Source organism: Onychostruthus taczanowskii, unplaced genomic scaffold (assembly GCF_017590055.1).
Source record: "Onychostruthus taczanowskii isolate IOZ18803 unplaced genomic scaffold, ASM1759005v1 scaffold25, whole genome shotgun sequence".
NCBI classification, from domain to species: Eukaryota; Metazoa; Chordata; class Aves; order Passeriformes; family Passeridae; genus Onychostruthus; species Onychostruthus taczanowskii.
This window is the reverse complement of record NW_024499796.1, coordinates 9,077,747-9,098,332: the sequence shown is the minus strand read 5'-3', so window position 1 is coordinate 9,098,332 and position 20,586 is coordinate 9,077,747. Positions and strand designations below refer to the sequence as shown.

The 20,586-nt window shown below is 38.3% G+C and overlaps 1 protein-coding gene across 1 annotated transcript; it reads left to right on the top strand.

Annotated features, from left to right (window-relative positions):
• The first annotated feature begins 753 nt into the window (after positions 1-753).
• Positions 754-19,609, top strand: C5 (complement C5). Its single transcript, XM_041406682.1, has 41 exons — positions 754-818; positions 1,068-1,260; positions 1,870-2,032; positions 2,352-2,422; positions 3,015-3,106; positions 3,759-3,841; positions 3,990-4,080; positions 4,394-4,499; positions 5,140-5,266; positions 5,909-6,024; positions 6,239-6,439; positions 6,634-6,837; positions 7,256-7,465; positions 7,646-7,795; positions 8,186-8,315; positions 8,608-8,673; positions 8,779-8,979; positions 9,490-9,580; positions 9,931-10,007; positions 10,595-10,734; positions 10,962-11,183; positions 11,664-11,724; positions 12,228-12,317; positions 12,537-12,749; positions 12,864-12,939; positions 13,354-13,513; positions 13,972-14,067; positions 14,361-14,556; positions 14,740-14,945; positions 15,329-15,481; positions 15,684-15,746; positions 15,994-16,075; positions 16,677-16,728; positions 17,073-17,175; positions 17,266-17,340; positions 17,437-17,542; positions 17,744-17,830; positions 18,197-18,286; positions 18,612-18,695; positions 19,087-19,225; positions 19,480-19,609. Exons 1-41 carry the CDS (start codon positions 754-756, stop codon positions 19,607-19,609), a joined length of 5,061 nt encoding a protein of 1,686 aa, XP_041262616.1.
• Positions 19,610-20,586: the final 977 nt, after the last annotated feature.

Sequence of the window (20,586 nt, the reverse complement as noted above, 5' to 3'; positions counted from 1 at the left end):
GTTGACCGCAATATTTGTTTAAACTTCAGCATTCTTGCACAACTTTATTTAACTTTACATAAACCCATTTGTTGAGGTGCTATCCCAGATACCAGGCCTGCAAAGGCTTTGGTATCAGTGGTTGTGGGAGGTTTTTTGCAAATTTTTTCAATTTTTTTTGCAAAATTCTGTTTAAAATGGTGCATGTTGATAAAATTGTGCTGTAATGTTTCCGTATTGCTGGTTTTATTTGTGATGGAAGTGGTCAGAAAGTTGGCATAATCTAGAATACAAATGGCTAAAAGAAATTTATAAGGGAAAAATTATTTCAAAACAACAACAACAAAACAAATGTTGGTCCAAACACATTGTTTGCTATAACTCAAATGCTTTTTTGCTTCAGACACAAATTCGAATTCACTTTAATTTAATTTTTTAATTTTTTTTTTTACTAAGGACAAACTGAATCTATCTTTTTGTTTGTTGGGTTTTTTCCTACCTCTGAAAATTATTTTATTATGCAGTTGTCAGAAGGAAAGTGAGGACTGGCACAGGATTGCTGTGGACATATTAAAAATTTAAATCCTAAATTCAAAAATTACTAAATTTAGCAGTTCTGTTTCCTCAGGAAGGGGCAATAATGTTTTAGTAAAGAGTGATCTGCCATTAATTATTAACTGTGAGTGAAATGTGTTGGCATTTCTGCTCACCCACAGCAGAGGCTGTTTAACCCACCCTCATTAACTTCCATGCTTTGCTCTTGTCCCAGACACAATGGCTATTTTAATATATTTTATTGTTTTGCTATTTTCTGGAACGACTTTTAGCCAAGAGAAAACGTAAGTAAAAGCAAATACGGAATTTACTGGAAATGTTCTTTGATTATTGTCCTCTCTTTTGGGTAAATAAATCCAGAATTTAACTAGAGCCAGTACAAAGGGCACTATCCAAATAGGATTTTAATCAGGATTTAATCACCTGATTATCCTGTTTGCTTTAACACCCTGCATGTAACTGAATTCCAAAAGGAAGTAAGAAATCTGAAAGATTAGAAAGAAATCTGTTATTGTTTTATGTTCCATGTACAGATATGTCCTTACAGCACCAAAGATCTTCCGAGCTGGGGCCTCTGAGAAGATTGTGGTTCAAGCTTTTGGTTACGAGGAGGAATTTCCAGTCAGTATTGCCCTGAAAAGCTTCCCAGATAAGCTCCTTGTGTATTCCTCTGCTCGGATTTCCTTAACCCCAGCCAACAAATTCCAAGATGCTGTAACTTTAACAGTAAGGAATTCAGACCTTTCTTACACTCTTTTTATTATCACATTTAGTCTTTAAAAAAAAAAAAAAAAAAGAAGTTTCAATGAGTTTTCAGTTGTTTAAACTGGGGAGGGAAGGCAAATGCCCCAAGTTTTGGTCTGAAATTAAAATTACGCTGAATAAAATCAGTGTAACAACACTGAGGTTAAACACAGAATCAAACTGTTTTAGAAACATTACCATGCTTGCATAACTTTAAAAATAGAGAGAATCAAATCAAAGTACCAACCACAGCAGCAGCTTTGTTGTGGCCAGGATTCATCATGTGCATAAATGGAAATCTGACAATTTCTACTGTTGTAACCTCATTACTGGGCTTTGAACTTTGCTGGTTTAGTTCTGGGCATAAATAAAATCCAAGTGTTAGAATATCCATAGCTTAATACTCCAAACCATCCTCTATCATGTAAGCAAGAATAAATCCTTGTGAGTGTTGATATTTTTATTTAATGATACTCAACCACAGGGTGGTAATTGCTTTTCAGATACTTTTTGCATCAAAAAATACTGTAGGAAAAAATACATGAAAAATATTTTAATAATCTTGAAAAACCTTTATTTCATCTCCCCCAGGTTCAACCAGCAGATTTACCAAGAACAGATACTTCAGACAAGTATTTGTATTTGGAAGCTGTTTCTCCACATTTTACAAGATTTAAAAAAATTCCTGTTTCCTATGAGAATGGGTTTCTTTTTATTCATACAGACAAACCAGTTTATACTCCTGATCAGTCAGGTAAATAATGCTTATTTCTCCTGGCTGGTATTTAATTTTAAAAGTCTGCTGACTCTGCCAAGAAATTAGGATTTAATTGTTCTTTAAGGTTTTGCTTGTGTTGCATTGCCATCAGCTGATACTCAATTTTTTTATCAGCAGAACAATATTTTGAATGATTTGGCATATTGTAAAAGCTAATCACTTCTCCCTTCCCTCCTTACCAAAAATGACTAATTTGTGGCACAAAGAGTGAAAGATATTCCTGGGAGTTTGTTAAAAATATCAGTAAATTGGTTGGTTGTTTTGATTTTGAGATTTATTGCTGTAATTCTTACAGTGAAAGTCAGAGTTTACTCTCTGAATGCAGAACTGCAGCCAGCTCGGAGAGAGACTGTCATGACTTTTGTGGTGAGTGGTAATTGAATTTAATATGAATATTTTGTAGCTCTAATAGCAAATAAAGGTAGGTAGGTGGGAAATCAGTATTGCAGTCAATGTTTAATAAAACTCTTAGATGTTCTTGCAGTAGCCAGACATCTTTTAAAAGATTTAAAATTGACTTTGGTAGATTGGATAGAGGTTTTCAAGTCCCAGATCTGAAGGTGATCTAGAATAGAAAAAAAAAAAAATTATCTTTAATGTCTGAGAAAAGGATTTTTGAGGGGACTTTAATAATATATGGATTTTATACTGTTTGTTTCATTTAAGATATAAAAGTAATCAATAGCTACCATATCTTTTAGCCTTTAACAATTTACTTGTTATTACAGTAATTTTTTTAGCTATTTTAAGCATGGCTTTCACTTGGTGGAACTAGAGGAAAGTATTTTTTCAAAATTTCAGTCTGAGTTTTTCTACAAATATTTGTGTTTTTATGCTTTGAAGCTCTTAAGAAAAATATGTTATGGCCAGGTTGCCTCTGAAATCCCCTCTGAAGGATGAAGATTCCCCTTTTGATAACATTCTGTAACTGCTCATTCTGTCCTCTTATCATTTCAAGGATCCTGAAGGAGTAGAAGTGGATATTCTGGAAGAAAAAGATTTTACTGGAATAGTTTCTTTTCCTGACTTCAAGATTCCTCCTAATCCTAAGTAGATTTATTTAATTTTTTTTTTTGTGAATTATTAACATTATAATGCCTTTTTGTAGTGGCTGTCATAGAGTGGTTTTGCATGGTGGGCATGACTTGAAACTTGGAGATTTCTAGCATTTCACACAGGGTGGAATAATGATACAAGTAGGGACCTTATGGCAGAGTATTCTCCTTAAAGAGCAGAGACTGGCAGGTTTTTCATGCTCAATTAAAAAAGAACATTAATGACAATTAAAGCTTTCCACTGTAGAGACATAAACAGTGACAAAGACGTGGGGATTTCATATTTCATATTTCATCATGTGTTTCATACAAATGAAGCACATTTTTCCAGGAACAGCAGCATTTCCCAGAAACAGCAGCATTTAAAAAAAAATCTCTTCAGTTCTCCTTTTAGTCTTGAGAGGGTGCTGAAGCATTGCTGAGAGGGCAGAAGGATGATAGCAGGGGCTTGAGAAACTGGTTTACAACTGATTTCAGTGCTTTGAAGTAAGTGTCAAATAATTAATGATGTATCAAAGAGAATCTGCTCAAAGCAGGCCTTGAACACCTGCAAAAATCTGCTGCAGAATTTTGCTTTCTAAGAAATTATTACCATTGTTATAATTCATTTCTGTCTTAAAAACTGTTTGATTGTTGGCATTTTATAGATATGGAATTTGGGAGATTAAAGCCAAGTACAAGAAGGATTTTGTGACCTCAGCTGTGGCAAAATTTGAAGTTAAGGAATATGGTAAGGTGTGCCCATGCTGTGAACCTGCATTTTTAGTGTTTTCAAGGGCTCAAACCCCTTGACATGGTCATGATTCTTCAGTGGCTCAGCACCTGTGGCTCCATGGATAAAACACCCCCAAGTGACCTTTTTTCCCCTCAATTTGCAGCAATGCCAAGCTTTTCCATCACCATCGAGCCAGAGAGTAACTTCATTAGTTCTGATAAATTTGAGAACTTCAGGATTGTTGTGAAAGCTAGGTGAGAAAATTTGCCTTGGAATCCTGAATATTTTGTCTCCTTTTCTTTTACCCAAGGAATGATTCTCTGAGTCCAGACTTTTCCTCTTTGCTTTCCTCAAGAAGCTCTTTCATCAAAATAATTTCCGCTGTGTAAGAAATCTAAGTGACTCTTCTTAAAATTCCCTCAAAGTGATTATTTTTCAACAGAAGTGTTTAAAATACAGACATTTGTTTTCCATCTCTTGCCTAGGCAATTTCTCTTCTTCAAAAACAAATGCTTTGTTGCAGCCATTAAAGTAATCTTAAAAGCATTTATATTGTTTTATTCTCAGCTATTTTTCCAACAAAAAGCTTCCCAGTGCTGATGTTTTTCTTCGTTTTGGAATAATTGAAGAAAGTGAGAAAAGAATGATGCCTCAGGCAATGCATGTAACGAGGGTAAGAAGCAGCAAATCAAATTTGGGTAGAATTCACATGCATAACTCAGGACTGATCCAATCCCACTGAAGTTTTTCCATTAAATTTGGTGAGAATGGGCCTCAAGTTGTAATTTGCATCCACAGCTCCCCAGTGTGGACTTTTCCTGTGTAAGGCTGTCATCAGGGGCACAGAAATGCACTTGGAAATGAAATTCAGAGGCAGCATCTGAGACAATGGCATTTCAATCTGCTGTAATTACTCTCTTGGCCAAACTGTGTGATTAAAATTTATATGAAATAACTTCAGTGCTATCTATTACAGAATAACTGAAATCAAATGGAGACAAGCAGATCAAAATGACACTGATTTATTCTGGGGAGTCTGTTCTATGCTAATTGTCCCCTTCCCTCATTTAATGGAGATATCTCTGTGTTATCCCCACTTCTTGCTGAGCCTGCATACAAACCTTGCAATATGTGCCATTCCTTGATTAATTTAAAATCATTTTAGGGAATAAAGAATTCTTTATTTAAACATCTCCACCCTTTGATTTCCTCTGAAAATTGACAGTGAACAGAAACACACTGAATCTACATATGATCTTTGTATTATTTCTCAATTATTGACTATAAAGTGATGATTTCTATTTCATTTTCAGATTGAAAATGGAGTTGCTGAAATCAATTTTAACAGTAAGAGAGCAGCAAGTTCTATAGGCTTTGACAGTCTGGAAGCATTGGATGGCTCATATTTATATATTGTGGCATCAGTGTTGGAGTCTATGGGTAAGTTGCTCTTTAAATGAAATTTTTCTTAACACTTCTGCAAATGTAAACAGAACTAGAAAAGAAAATTGTAAGGCTGACTTTCCTAATATCAGACTTTCTTTAACACTCAGTTCTTCTTCCAAAAACTTGTAAGGCAGAACAGCTCTTTATTTAAACATCTCCACCCTTTGATTTCCTCTGAAAATTGACAGTGAACAGAAACACACTGAATCTACATATGATCTTTGTATTATTTCTCAATTATTGACTATAAAGTGATGATTTCTATTTCATTTTCAGATTGAAAATGGAGTTGCTGAAATCAATTTTAACAGTAAGAGAGCAGCAAGTTCTATAGGCTTTGACAGTCTGGAAGCATTGGATGGCTCATATTTATATATTGTGGCATCAGTGTTGGAGTCTATGGGTAAGTTGCTCTTTAAATGAAATTTTTCTTAACACTTCTGCAAATGTAAACAGAACTAGAAAAGAAAATTGTAAGGCTGACTTTCCTAATATCAGACTTTCTTTAACACTCAGTTCTTCTTCCAAAAACTTGGAAGAAGAACTAAGGCAGAACAGGCCATCCTCACTGTAGAAATAGCTAGGGATTCAACTTATTTTTGGCTATTTGTTTCACTGGGTGCTGTGTTTTGTCAGGTGGCCTCAGTGGAGAGGTGGAGTTCACTGGAGTCAGGTTTGCTGTCTCTCCTTACAAGCTGAGTTTGATTGCCACTCCTCTCTTTGTGAAGCCTGGACTCCCCTTCTTCATTAAGGTCAGTTCCCAGGAGCAGGGGGCTTGCACATTGAGCATAAACCCCATCATGCACAAGCCTTGTCGTTTTCTCTCTGTATCACTCTCTGTCTGATAAACACACTTTCATTTCCATTGACTTGTACACATTTTTTGACTCCCTGTTGTAGAAGCAGCTGAGCAGCTTGGAAGACTCTTCCTGAAAAATGTCACCCTTTCTTTGTCCTGATGAACAGGTGCAGGTGAAAGACACCATGGATGACTTTGTTGGGAATGTCCCTGTAACTGTCACTGTCAAATCCTTAAGTGAGCAAATGACTGAGACTCAGTTGATATCAGAGGGTTCAGAATCTGGGAGAAGGAAAACAAGCACCAGTGATGGAACTGCTTTGTTTGTTGTTAATATCCCACCAAACAGCAAAATGTTGGAGTTTCAAGTGAGTTAAATTGTTCCATTAAATTATTTCTTCAAGGGTGCAATTATTTCTTTGAGGGTAAGGTCTCGGGCTGGCTTCTCTTTTATTAATCCCTCTGAACAACATATTGCAGTATGATTTTAGTATTGTCATTGCTTCTTTGCTTAGGTATAATTCTGTACTCAGACTATTCAGACATTTCATTATCTTTCCAGGTGAAAACTGCAGATCCACATCTTTCAGATGAAAACCAAGCAAGTAAAAGCTATGAAGCAAAAGCTTATTCATCCCTGAGTCAAAGTTATCTCTATATTGACTGGGCTTCAAACCACAAAACTCTGGAAGTGGGGGATGTAATAAATATTAATGTATATCCACAAAGTCACTACATTGATAAAATACATCACTACAGCTATTTGGTGAGTAACAGATGTTTCTGCATAAAATATTGAATTGTAATTTAATATGGATGGTCGTGGATGAAAAACCTCAGCAATCAAGAACTATCCTCAGCAGAGAATATGTGCAGCTCAGGCAACTGCTTCCTTTCAGATACAATCTGTCACCTTTATAGGAAGAAAAATAACAGTCTCATGTTTGAATTTTATATTTATATGGTCTGTTTTTTAAAAAATTCTTATCTGACATTGACTGGGATTGAGGACAAGTAGTGTTGGTCTCAAGACCTGTTTCAGAAGGTGAAAGTAGATGAAGGAAAAGTGCAGAGACAACACTTCTTTTTAGTGGAAGATATAAATTCAAATAATTATTACATGTGAAAAACAGACTGAATATAAAATTTGACTTTTTTATTCTCCATCATTTTTTTAACTATAGATCACATCAAAAGGGAAGACAGTGAGCTTTGGAACTCAGGAGAGAATTAAGGATTTGGAATATAATCACCTAACTTTACAGATAACCCAAGAGATGGTTCCTTCAGCACGTCTCATTGTTTACTACATAGTCATGGGAGAAGGAGCTGCAGAGTTAGTGGCTGATTCAGTTTGGCTGAATGTGGAACAGAAATGTGGGAATAGCCTTGATGTGAGTAGCAAAATAGGCACTGAAATTTGTGGGTGTGCATTTGTTTTATTGTCAGATTTTATCTTGGACTTACACAAGTTCTTTAACACTAAAATTATTATAGTAAGTGTCTGCCATCAGCTGGATTGATTTCAGAACAATGTGCTTCCAAAATAATCAATCTTTGTTTTCAATTTACAGATTAAGCTGCAGTCAAGCAAAGAGACACTGAAGCCAGCAGAGGTTGTATCACTCACCATGAAAACCCAGTCCAGTTCCTTTGTTGCTTTGTCATCTATTGACAAGGCAATATATGGAGTCACAGGAAGAAGGAAGAAGGTGATGGAAAAGGTGAGGTAGCAGCCAAAAAAGAAAATCAAGTTGCTTTTTGTTTCATTTCACATTCAATAACTGATATGTGTCATGCACTCAGCCAGCCTGAAAATGGGCAGAACAGCAATTCGAGGCAGAGTAACAGTTGTTTGTTTAAATCTACAATTAAAAACTATTAAAAGAACTAGTTTACAATCTTTTCAGTTCCAGTAGATGTAAATTGTGGTTTCAAAGGCAGATCTGAACTCTCACATCAGAACTCCACAGACCTGGCCAAAACCAGGTTGCAGTGGAGAGCTCCTTGCTGAAGGAGCCATGGAGAGTGTGATCTCCTTTGTTTCACAAAGAGCCCTTCCAGGCTGTGTTCTGAAGGCATCCTGGTAGCATGGCACGTGTGTTTCTCCTCAGATCATGCTGCAGCTGGAGAAGAGTGACCTTGGCTGTGGGGCTGGGGGAGGACAGAACAACATTGCTGTGTTCAGGATGGCCGGGCTCACCTTCCTCACTAATGCAAATGCTGATGACTCAGAGGAAGCAGGTACATCCCTGTGGTCCCCATGGAACTGTGCATTTTCTGAAATGTTCCACTGTCATTCTCAGTTATTGTCTTGGAACTCAAGGGGATGCATATACTGATGATTTTTGAGGGGGGGAAAGCATCTTGTGGAGCAGTTACTGTAATCAAAATGAAAATGCTTCTTTGTAATTGAAACAGCAAACATAAAAAGTTTCATGCATTTGGAATGTGATCTTGTGGAGTTATTGTTAAGAGGACAATGCTGTTCCAAGAAAAGCTCATGTTGTGTGTGCTTTTTAATTTTTCTGTACAGGTGAACCTTGCAATGAATTGCTAAGAACCAAACGGTCTGACTTCAAAGAAAAGATACTCAGAGAAGGTGTTAAAAATATTTCTATGTATATCGTTATGAAAAAAAAAATCACATCCATTTGGAAATAAAAACTTCATCTCAAGGAAGCAAATTGTTTTATTTTTATTTCAGTGTCCAAATACCGAGACCCAGAAGCCCGGAACTGCTGCATGGCTGGAGTAAAAGCTTATCCAGTCTCTGAGACCTGCAGGGAGAGAGCTCAGAGGATTCGGAGGAACCAGAAGTGCATTTCTGCATTCACAAATTGCTGTGAATTTGCCAACAAGCTGCGGCTGGAAGAGCCAAACAAGCTCCTGATATTGGCCAGAATGCGTGAGTATGAGAGCTCTTGGTGTCCTGCTCCAGCAGAACAGGGGGTGGAGAGGTGATGGAACCTATTAACCCCTCCCTGGTACCTGTCAGGGTTCTTCCAGACAGAATTTGACCAGTCTCCCAGAGTTTTGTTTATATATCCCTGAGGAGGGGCAGGAGAGCAGTTCTTTATTGTGTTCAGCTCTCTGTTCTGTTCACCCACGTCTAGAACAAGCAGAACACCAATCAGAGATTATTAAGAGTAAACTTGAATGCCAAATTTGAATCCTTTGCTCAGGCCCAAGACAGCCTGGGTAACACCTCAGGAAAGATCTGTGGGAGTGCCAAATTCCTTGTCTTCCATTATCTCCCTATAATTGCTTGTTAACAAGGTGATCTGTCAGGATATTGGACAGGTATTCACATGTGTAAATGGATGAGGTGGGATGAACACAGATTTCTGACTGAGGGTATTAAGATACCTTTTGTTTTGTATCAGGGGCTTTTACTTGCTTTATTTACATTCTTCAGATTTTGAGGCTCTCTTGGAACTGGATGAGGCACAAGTTCGGAGCTACTTCCCTGAAAGCTGGTTATGGGAAGTTCACCAAGTCTCTCCAAGGTACTGCTTTTCTCAAATCAACTTTATAGAAAGGAAGTGATGAAACTGAGGTAAACTGGGTAACTTAGTTGTACCTGAGACATGTGCTGAAATGGAGTCTTATCAAAACAATCTATTCCTGCCATGTTCCTCTCCATGTGCTGTGTGGTGCCCAGATTGTTCCTTTCACTTTGGACCTTGCTAAGTACCAGCTTCTGTGAAGTCTGCTAAAACCAAGTTTATTCAAACCAAAATCCAGAATTCCTGTTTTCTGGCTAAGAACTTCTCTCTTAGAGTGCTGCTGGTGAAGATCTGTGCTGTTAACAGATGGTGATTGGTAATGCATAAATGTAAAAACACTTTTAACACAGGGCCAAGACTCTGTCTGTCACCTTGCCTGATTCACTGACCACCTGGGAAGTACAAGGTGTTGGCATTTCAGATAAAGGTAGGTATATATTCAGATAAAGGTAGCAACCCAGCTAGTTTGGAGCTGAAGAATCAGGTAGCTTTGTAGACCCTCTCAACGAGTTTGACACTCATGTTCTAAAATGTTCATTTTCTGGTTGATAGACAGGGAAAGAAAACAAAAATATGTATTTTAGGGAAGGTAAATCACATCATGTCATGTTGTGAGTGTCAGTAGCTGGGAAAACAAAGCCTGTCTTGTGTGCCAGTGGCTCATAGAGAGTAAGAAGAAAAAATATCAAGTAACTCTTCCCTGGACAACTTTACATTGTCTTGCTATCTGGAGCTCAGGGACTTGAGATTTTCCAAGAGATTTGGTATTCCAAGCAGAGAATTTCTTTGGGAAGAAGAAACCCAAAGAACCTGGCATGTCAGCTGGGGTGTGAGGAGTGGTGAGAGCAGCTTGGATCAGGAAGCAAAAACCTGGGAGCTTCTAAAAAGCTTGGACTGTTCAAAATACGTACTGAAAAATCATAAATCACCACTAAAGTATGTCAAGACCTTTTCAAACTTGTTTATCAGAAGGGTGGATGAGACACTCTGCTTTCATGTTTTTAATTCTCTCAGGTATTTGTGTTGCTGCACCTTTGGAAATCCAAGTTGTGAAGGATATCTTCCTGAGCATTTATGTTCCTTATTCCGTGGTACGAGGGGAGCAAATCGAGTTAAAAGGATCCGTTTATAACCATAAAGCCTCTGCAATTAAGGTAATTTGTGTTAATGAGTCCTGTGGAAGGACTGACATAATAAACTAAAAAAGCATTTTTCCTGGGAGTATCCAGGATAAAAGATCTTTGGATGGGATTTCTTCAGTCCTTAAGCCAGAAACAGAGAAATAGCATTACAGTAACAGAATGCTCAGTACAGGATTTGATATTTCTCTGGTGTCATACCTGCCATGGAAATGAAACATTAAAATCTCTCCACCTTTCAGTTCTGTGTTCAAATAGCAGCTGGAAATGGAATCTGTACCTTTGGAGATTCTGGCAGTGCAGGGTCGAGGATGCAGAGCTGTAAAATGAAGAATCTGGATGCTGGTTCTTCCTTAGCGGTTACATTCCGGATCCTCCCGCTGGAACTGGGTCTTCACACTGTCAATTTTACATTGCTCACCCCCAGGAACAGTGAAATTGTAGTTAAAACTTTACGTGTCGTGGTAAGGAAAAAAAATCTCCATGTTTTTTAGCATTTTTGAATTTCAGATTGGATTCAATTGAGTCAATATAGAAATTTTGCTCTCTTTTAATATCACACAATGTTCTTGAATTCACTGAGGTGTGTGCAGTGGAAAAAGGAATGGCTGAGTATTTGAGTACACTCATTTTTAAACCTTGATTATAAGAACTGAAAGATTACATGTATTAAAAAATAGATTAGAACTTTATAAGCAAAGGAGAGTACTTGATCCTAAGTTGTTTGGTTTGGATTTTCACTGAAACACGATTTTTTCCTTTCCTAAGGTTTAACCTTAATATTTTGTTAAAATTTCTCAAGAATTGTGTACAACAGTTAGGTCAAACTCAACTACAGAAAAAGAAGGGAAAAATACTGTGTGTTTAACCTGTTGTTTCAGCTGATATATTTGATTAAACAAAAATATTTCCATTTTCTGCCTCTTTCCTCATGATAATCCCAGCCAGAAGGCATTAAGAAAGAACTCCATGCAGGTTTCACTCTGGATCCACAGGGTGTTTATGGTAAGAAAATTGATGATGTGCCTTTGTGTTATTTTTTCCTGGTCTTGATTCTTGATAATCAAATTTTTCATAATGTGAAAAACTTGGAGTTTCTCCTTCCTGAGATATTGTAAATATGGCCTTTCCCAAGGATTTCCTGCTTGGCTTAAGGGAACTTGGATTAATTTCTTAGGGGAATCTTCAGATGTATCTTTTATTGTGATATGATTGTAAGCTTTCCTCAGCTTTATTAGTGGGAACAGAATATGTTTTCATTTAACCAAAGAAGCCACAAAGTTAGGTCCAGATCAGATATTTTGGTAACAAAAGAAAGATAAAGCGTTTTCACCTGCTCCTTTTTAAAGCTTGATGTTGATTACCTGTGCATTTGGGAATATTTCTGGTTTTCAGGTTTTGGTTGCTGAATTCCCAGCTGTAACTTTCAATCTGTCAATTACAGCTGAATCATCTGTTGGTTTAGATTGTGCAGTATTTTATAGATATACATACATCTTCAATTTCAGGTTCAATCAAGAGACGACAAGAATTTCGATACAAAATCCCACTAAATCTGGTCCCTAAAACACAAATTGACAGAAGTGTCAGTGTGAAAGGTAAATAGAAACTTTTAGTGCACTGCATATGTACTTTTCCTCCTATTTTGTATTAAATTCATCTGATTTATTCTTTTCCTTTTGAGAGAAGGCTTTGCATGTCCCCTTTAGTGCAGAAATTTAAACACTTCCCAAAGAATGGCTGCTCATGGATTCTGCCCTTGGATTCGCTTTCACGACCTGTTGTTTCAATCAGTTTTTTGGCTTTTCCTTGCACAGGACATCTTCTGGGTGAAGTGATTGCCACAGTGCTGAGCCCCAAGGGCCTGCAGATGCTGAGCAGCCTGCCCAGGGGCAGTGCAGAGGCCGAGCTGATGAGCATTGCCCCAGTGTTCTACGTGTTCCGCTACCTGGAGGAGTCGGATAATTGGCATTTACTGGGTCCGGAGACCCTGAGCTCCAGGACTCAGATGAGGAGGAAGATGAAAGAAGGTAGAAAAATCTTCTCTTGCTTCAGGGTTGTAGATGTCTTTTGCTGAGTGAGAAGGGTGATACATCTGCAAATATGACTCTCATAACTTTCCTTGTGCCTGATGTATCCCTCAGGAATTGTGAGCATCTCGTCCTTCAGGAATGCTGACTGCTCCTACAGCATGTGGAAGAATGGGCAGGCTAGCACATGGTGAGCTGAAAGGGGTTTGGGCTGGAAAAATTCTTATTTCATATTTTCAGTAAGCAGCAGACAAGAGTGTGATGGTAGATTTAAGCAGTACTTACGACTCTGAATAATACCTTTTGATTCCTTGCTTTCCCTTGCCAAACCTTTTCTTTATGTCCATAATTCACATCACACCAACCAAGATGGCTTTGGGATGTAATGAGTTCTTACCCTGGAACATGGGAATTGATCCTGGTTTAAAATGATTTCAGTAGTTACTGCCTGTTTGTTAAGTCAATTTAAAATTAACCTTCATTATTATCCCTTAGAACCATGGGAGTGTGTAGGATACAGAATCCTAAGCAGTGTAAATTTGTGTGTGCCCTCTGCAGTACCTGCCACTCTAAACGAGCAGGATCTCTTTGCTTCCCTTGGCAGGTTGACAGCTTTTGCTTTAAGGATTCTTGGACAAGTGAATCAATACATTGATCTTGATCAAATGTCTATTTGTGATTCCCTTCTGTGGCTGATTGACAACTGTCAGATGTCAGATGGGTCATTCAATGAATTCTCAAACTACCAACCAGTGAAGCTGCAGGTATGAAACCCAAACCTTTTCTGTGCTTAGGCAGTAAAAGCTGAAGGCACCAGGAGATAAAGTGTTTCATATTTTAGGCTGTATTTCATCAAAACACCCGTTCAAGAAAAACTTTTCTCTTTATTCCAAATTCATTTAAAGCCCAGCACAGTCTTGCAGACCTTTCTGTTTTCTCACAAAAAGTAGCTGCTTGCCACTTCTTAATATTCAGAAAAAGAGTGTTTAGGTTCATTTCATAATCTAATAGTCCTGGCTTATTAATAACTTCATATATCTTGTTTTCTTTTTTACAAATAAGCTATTACTTTCCAAAGAGTCAATGTATTTTTAGGTTTAACTAAACTGATAGCTTTTACAGGAATTTCTATTTGTTTCCACAACTTAACACTGAGAAGTTCTATTTATTTAAATGAATTTTTTATTTATATTTCATTATTTTTAATATTTGGTTTTTGTAGGGTACATTACCTCGAGAGGCTAAAGAAAAATCTTTGTATCTCACAGCATTTTCTATTATTGGAATTGACAAGTCAATGAAAATATGTCCTACTCAGGTAAATATTATTTTTATTTCTGCCAGCAGGCATGTTCTGGGCTTCTCATTTCTTCCCTTTTCTTTAACTTTTTTTTTTTTTTTTAAAGTCAAGAGGTTTTTTTTCAGTTTGACAGATTTATTTGCTTTGTTAGTCTTTGTCTTTCAAAGCCAGCAAAAGAACAACAAAGAACTTCTGGATTCATTATAAGCTATTGTAGAAGACATTCTCTATCTGTGTAGTCCTGCCAGAGAAGCTGTGTTTCTTTAGGGTCAGTGTGATGGCTGTGAGCTGTAAGCTGTCCATGTTTTCAGAAAATCCACGATGCCAGGAGCAGAGCAGGGCATTATTTGGTGCAGAATGTGCAGCTGGCCCAGAGCCCCTTCACGATGGCCATCGCTGCCTACGCGCTGGCCCTGCTGGACCCCAACCACAGCGCGGCACGGGCCACCTTCTCTGCCCTGGTACTGCTCCATCCCCAGAGCCCCAAAGAGAGAGGCTTTGTCACAGGTACCACATCTGTACTCAGCCCTTTGCAAACATCAGGGTTTTTGTGTAGGAGAGGTGGGTTTCCATGCCTGATAGGTGCAGAGTGAGCTCCTGCCCATCTCCTGGCCCTGGGTGGGCAGTGCCTCACCTAGTGTAGCAGAGCTGATGCTGGGCTTGCACCTGAACCCTTTTCTCCTCCTGCAGGTGACCCCCCCATCTACAGGTTTTGGAAAGATGCTTTCAAAGCAGAAGACCAGCCAACACCCAGCTCTGTCACTGCACAAATGGTTGAAACCACAGCCTATGCCTTGCTCACTGCTTTGCTAAGAGGGGATGGAAACTATGCCAAGCCCATCATCAAATGGCTCTCTGAAGAACAGAGATATGGGGGAGGATTTTATTCAACTCAGGTGTGCTTTTACGTATTTTGTCCTTATTCTTCAAGTACCAAAATCTGAAGCATGTTTTTCCATCCCTGGACATTCCAGGCCAGGCTGGATAGAGCTTGGAGCAACCTGGTCTGGTGGGAGGTGACCCTGGAATGAGAGGGGCTTTAAGGTCCCTTCCAACCCAGACCATTCCATGACTCTGTGATATCAGCATTTGAAGAGGATAATTCAATTAAATGACCACACTGCCAACATCAGAGTCCTGTGAATTGGATGAGCATCACATGGCTCCATTGGCATGATATTCTTGGTCTCTAGGAAATCTGACTTCTTTTCATCAAAATAAACTGACATTTTATAAATAGAATCTCTGGAGTTAATTCTTTTTGACTGGTTTCTGACAGGACACTATTAATGCCCTCGAGGCCCTGACTGAATATTCCCTTCTTGTCAAACGGCTGCGTTTGGACATGGATGTTAAAGTGTCCTACAAGAATGGTGGAGCCCTGAACTTATTTAAACTGACAGAAGACAATTTCGTGGGAAGAACTGTGACAGTGAGTGAATTATATTGCTTTAAAAAGGGAAACCAGAATTCTTAGCATCTTGGTAAATTTAATATATTTGAATATTAATTTAAATTTAATATTTCTGCAGAATATGTTAGAAATGTAAGCAAGACAAGCAGATCAGCTGACCTGAATTGTTGCTAATCTTTATTATTAATGTGCATCTTCTTGTTCCTCACCAATTTTTTAGGCACCTTTGCAAGATGATCTGTATGTAAGCACTGGCAGCAGCACTGGCATAGCTACAGTAAATGTAAGTAATGCCACCAGGATTTTTAGGTGGAATTTCTCTTTTCTTAATATGCTGTGCTTTTGTTCAAGAACTCCCCATTTCTTTCTATGCTGATAATTTATTGGCTCTGCTTTGCTGGTATTTTTATATTACCAATAAGCAAGACTTGTTTCTGTTCTTCCCAGTGTAAGTTTTTACAGTTTTATTCTGGTTTTGAGGATTGCTTAATGCTGCTTCTGTTTTGTCTGATTTATTTGTGTGTGTGCAGGTGAGGACAGTATATAACACCATTGGTACTTCTGAAGACTCCTGTAACTTTGAACTGAAGATTGTTCCTAAGAAAGATGATGGTAAAGGGTTAATATAATTTTTAATGTTGCTACTCAGATCAGTGCAAGGGAGGGAGGGGGAAAAAATCCTGGTTTTTTTATGAGTAGTTTTTTTAATTAAGAAATAAATAAATTCTGTCACTTTCTAAATGCAAAACTGGAAAAGAAATTGCTAAAAGTTTCTTTAGCCCTGTTTGAAATTACTGCCTTTTTGTGAATAGAATTAATATTTATTTCTGTTAGGTTAATTTTTAGTCATTTATGGAAGATGTTTTACAGGTGGGGGAGTGAGAAGAAAGAAATAGGATGGGGAGTGGGAGAGGTTACAGTTCTACAAAGTACTGAGGGTTCTAGTCCAATTACAACAGGGCACAGAACCAAATTCTGAGTTTAAACAATACAAACACACACTAAACTGCATTAAACCTTAAAGCTGTCATTTCACCTGAACTACCAAGGAGGTAAATGTCATTTGTTTGTGGCTAGATAATGAATTCCTATAAAAACAGCCACCAAAACAATGTAAAGAATTACCTTCCAACTGTGAAAATGCTTTGTGAGAGTTTTGGGCTGCTGCTTTTGGACATTTCTGAAATTCCTTGTCTCCACTTGCCACAAACAGGTCGCATAAAAGGAGAGGGGGAACCCCTGGGGCGCCTGGAGGCTTGTGCAAAGTAAGTGACTGCGGGGTTTTTATTGATAATTCCATCAGCTCTCCTGATCTTCTCTGTCTGTTTCTTCACTGTTGTGTACATGTGTGGACTGAAATAGAGCCAGGGGTCATGATCTCTGTGGGAAGGAGTGTTCAGGTTGTGTTTGGGCTCTCCTGGAACACAAGCATTAAATGCTTCTTCATGAAGAAATCTGAATGGATTCATCTGGACCATTTTGCTTCATTGTGTGTTTACTGGGGCCTAAATGTTGGCAGAATTTTCCTCAGGTTTTTCTGAGATCGCATTCAAACAGGTCTGTTTAATTTCAGTTGTAATTAACTAATAGTGGCTCTAATCTAATTCAGGTACAGGCCCAGTGCCAGGGAGCCCCGGTCGGGCTCTGCTCATGCTGTCATGGACATAGGGCTGGTCAGTGGAGTGGAGGCCAATCCTGAGGATTTATCTACTGCAAGTATTCAAGAATGGTTTTTCCCTTACTGGCTTTTTATGACAGAGCTGTAATATTTACTGTTCTTCATCTGTTTCTGTGCCCTGCAGCTTGCCAGTGGAGTTGATCAGCTGATAGCAGATTATGAGATAAAAGATGGGCATGTTGTCCTGCAGATAGACTCTGTATGTTACCCCTTCCCTGACTGTAAGCACTGCTTTTACTCTTTGGAATCATTTTGCCTCCTTTAGAGCTCCTTAATTCATGTGTCTCTCAAACAGGTGCCAGCTCACAAGTTCCTGTGTGTTGGCTTCAGGATCGGTGAGCTTTTCCGGGTTGGAATGCTGAACCCTGCCACCTTCACTGTGTATGAATATCATGCACCAGGTATGTGTTCCAGCTCTTCACATCCTTGTTTGCCTTTTAGCTCTGTATTCCTCCCAAAGAATTACATTTTCCTGTCTTTAACAGATTTGTTACTCCATTTTATTTGAAGCTCAGGTGACTTTTGCCTCGCCAAGTTTCACTGTTGACGTCTTAGACTTTGATTTTCTACATGTATTTTTTATTTCTTTCTGCATCTTCTAGACAAAAGGTGCACCATACTTTATAACCCCTACGGAAATGAAAAACTGGTGAGATTGTGTGAAGGGGATGAATGCAAATGCATGGAAGGTAAGCTTTATCTGAAGATTTTTTTTTTACATTTTACTTTGTGGGAAAATGCAGTGTAGTGCTTTGAACAAAGCCACGCTGAACATAAGAAAAAAGTCCTCATAAGAACACAGCTGTTTTCCCTCCAAATTTTACATTAAAAAGAAATTTAAAGCTGTGTGCAGTGTGATCATGGAAGTCTGACTGGATTGGGTCTGGTGTTCGAGTGCGTTATTTTGTATTTTAAATATTCACTGTTCCAGCATGCAATCCCCTACTTATGGTGCTGCTCAGTTAAACTTCCCATGCAGGATGATGGAAATGCATGTGTTCTGTGGGAACATGTGCTGGCATTCTCTTACCTCTGCCTTTCCCCTTCTCCTCTAGCTGAGTGTGGCAAAGTCCAGGAGAGACTCGGCCGGTCGGTGACTGCTGAGAGCAGGAGAGAGGCTGCCTGCCAGGGGGACACTGCTTATGGTAATGGGGCTCTCACTGCTCTTTCCCTGCTCTCAATTGCCTGTTTGCTCTGCTGCACAACATCTTGTTCGAATTATAGCTGTAGTGGTTAGAAATTCAGTGTGGCTGCCAGTGGCATAACATAGAGAAAGGTGAGTTCTAACCCCAGCTCCCTCAGATTCCGTGTGGGAAGGACTTCCAGTGCTTTCTGCCCCTATAACCACTGCATTCCCAGAAATCAGGGTTGCAAAGGGACACAAAATTCTCCCTGTGAGCATCTCTAAGACACTCAGGATGCATGGTAGGAGCAAGGAATAACCAGGTTCTGCTTTGTGTCGTTCTGCAGTTTATAAGGTGAACATCTTATCTCGCAGTGAGGAGGGGTTTTTTGTGAAGTACTCTGCAAATCTTCTGGACCTCTATAAAAGGGGTGAGTTCCCTGTTTCTGCTCCTGGGAGAAAGGAGTTGGAATGCTCTTGGGCACTCACTGTCTTACCTGTTGTTCATAGGAACTGAAGCTGATGTTCACTCCTTTGTCCTCTGAGTTTAAGCATCCCATATTTCCTTAACATTGCTATAATATAATTGTTCAATGTGCACAAGGCTTATTTACCATTCAGTTTTAATTGAAAAATCTTTTACAAGTGACATGTTTTTTATAATTAAATTTCCCTGTTATAGAACAGTGGCAAAGAGATCCCCTGGCTGTGCAGTACTGTAGAACATTTTAGTGTTTTCTATCTAATATTTGAATTACTGGCAATTCTTTCTGTGTAATTGTCCCATTCTTGATTGTTTTTTGGTTCTTTTTTTTACTTCAGGGCAGGCTTTTGCTCAAAAAAATAGTGAAATAACCTTTGTTAAAAAGAAGACTTGCACAGAAGTTGAATTGAACCCAGGAGAGCAGTATTTGATCATGGGAAAAGAAGCCTTAAAGATAAGCATTGGTTACAGCTTCAAGTAAGTCATTTACCACCAGGATGTGCTGAGATTTAATCTTAAAGTGTTTGTATTTAATAATTCTTGTGAGGCACAGAATTGATTTAATTTTGAAAGTATTCACACAGTGGTCACACAGTATGGTATCAGATGTGCTCACTCAAAGCAGGATTGTGAACACAGAGCCAGCATTTCCATATTGTAATATTTTTTCTGCTTGACATTTTCCTTCCCAAATCTTAGCAGAAAATGATAATTTTCTGTTGTCTTCTTAGATTCCAGTATCCTTTGGACTCCAGCACTTGGATTGAGTGGTGGCCTTCAAATACAGCCTGTACATCCTGTCAGGAGTTTCTGAACACAATGGATGATTTTGCTGAAGATCTCCTCATCAGTGGCTGTTAATTCACTTGGACAGTTTTTAAATCAAAAATCCAGATCAAATCCCATTGAAAAGAAGAAAAATCCTCACCTCATATTTATTAATTCTTTTTGACTGAACACTCATTAATGGTTATCATGAAAAATTATTTGGCATGTATTTTATAGCAGTGTTATTACAGAAGAGTAATGCTCAAATATGATTCTTAAGCTTGGATGAGAGAATAACACAGAACAGTGCAAAGCCATTTGAAGTCAAAAGAATTGGACTGACTGCAAAAACAAAGATGAAAAGCACTGTCTTGTCACTAAACTCAAGTCTTATCAGAACATAAATATATGGAGCCACTTTGTAAGCTCTCTGTGAAAGAAACTTCATTCCTTAGCTTTTCCTTTTGTACTCTTTTTTTGAATTCCTGCATTTCCATTCCTGACAGTAACTGATGCTGGTTTTATGCTCTGCTTTCTTGTTTAGAAAAAAAAATAAAAAATCTTCAGTTATATGTGTGCCTTTATTATTTATGCTTTAAGACACAGTCAACTGAATCAACATCTGTAACTTAGGTGGATTAAAACAAATGTTACTTTGCATTTGATGACTGAATTTGACAGTTAAAAATCTTGCCTTGCCTCCAGGAAAGTGGCAGATGAAAGGCCAATTTTCCTGCTCACAGCTCCTGGCACAAATCACCTTGGTTCCCAGTAAAACTGAGAAGAGAATTTGATACAAAGTACAGTTGCACACGTTTTTATTTGTATTGAGGAGTTGCCCAAAAGCAGCACGTCCAAGAACTTTAAAATTACTGTTTTCCCTCTCTCTTAGGAATATCTAGATCCAGAACATTTAAGATGTGGAAAGAAGATATTCAGAGATGATGCAATTTTTAATTTTGGCTGTGTGAGTATTTGACTTTTTTTTAATCCTCCAAACTTTCTAAGAAGCACAAGAAGCTCACACTGTGTCCAGTAATAACTGGATATAAATTCAAACTGCAGGGAGC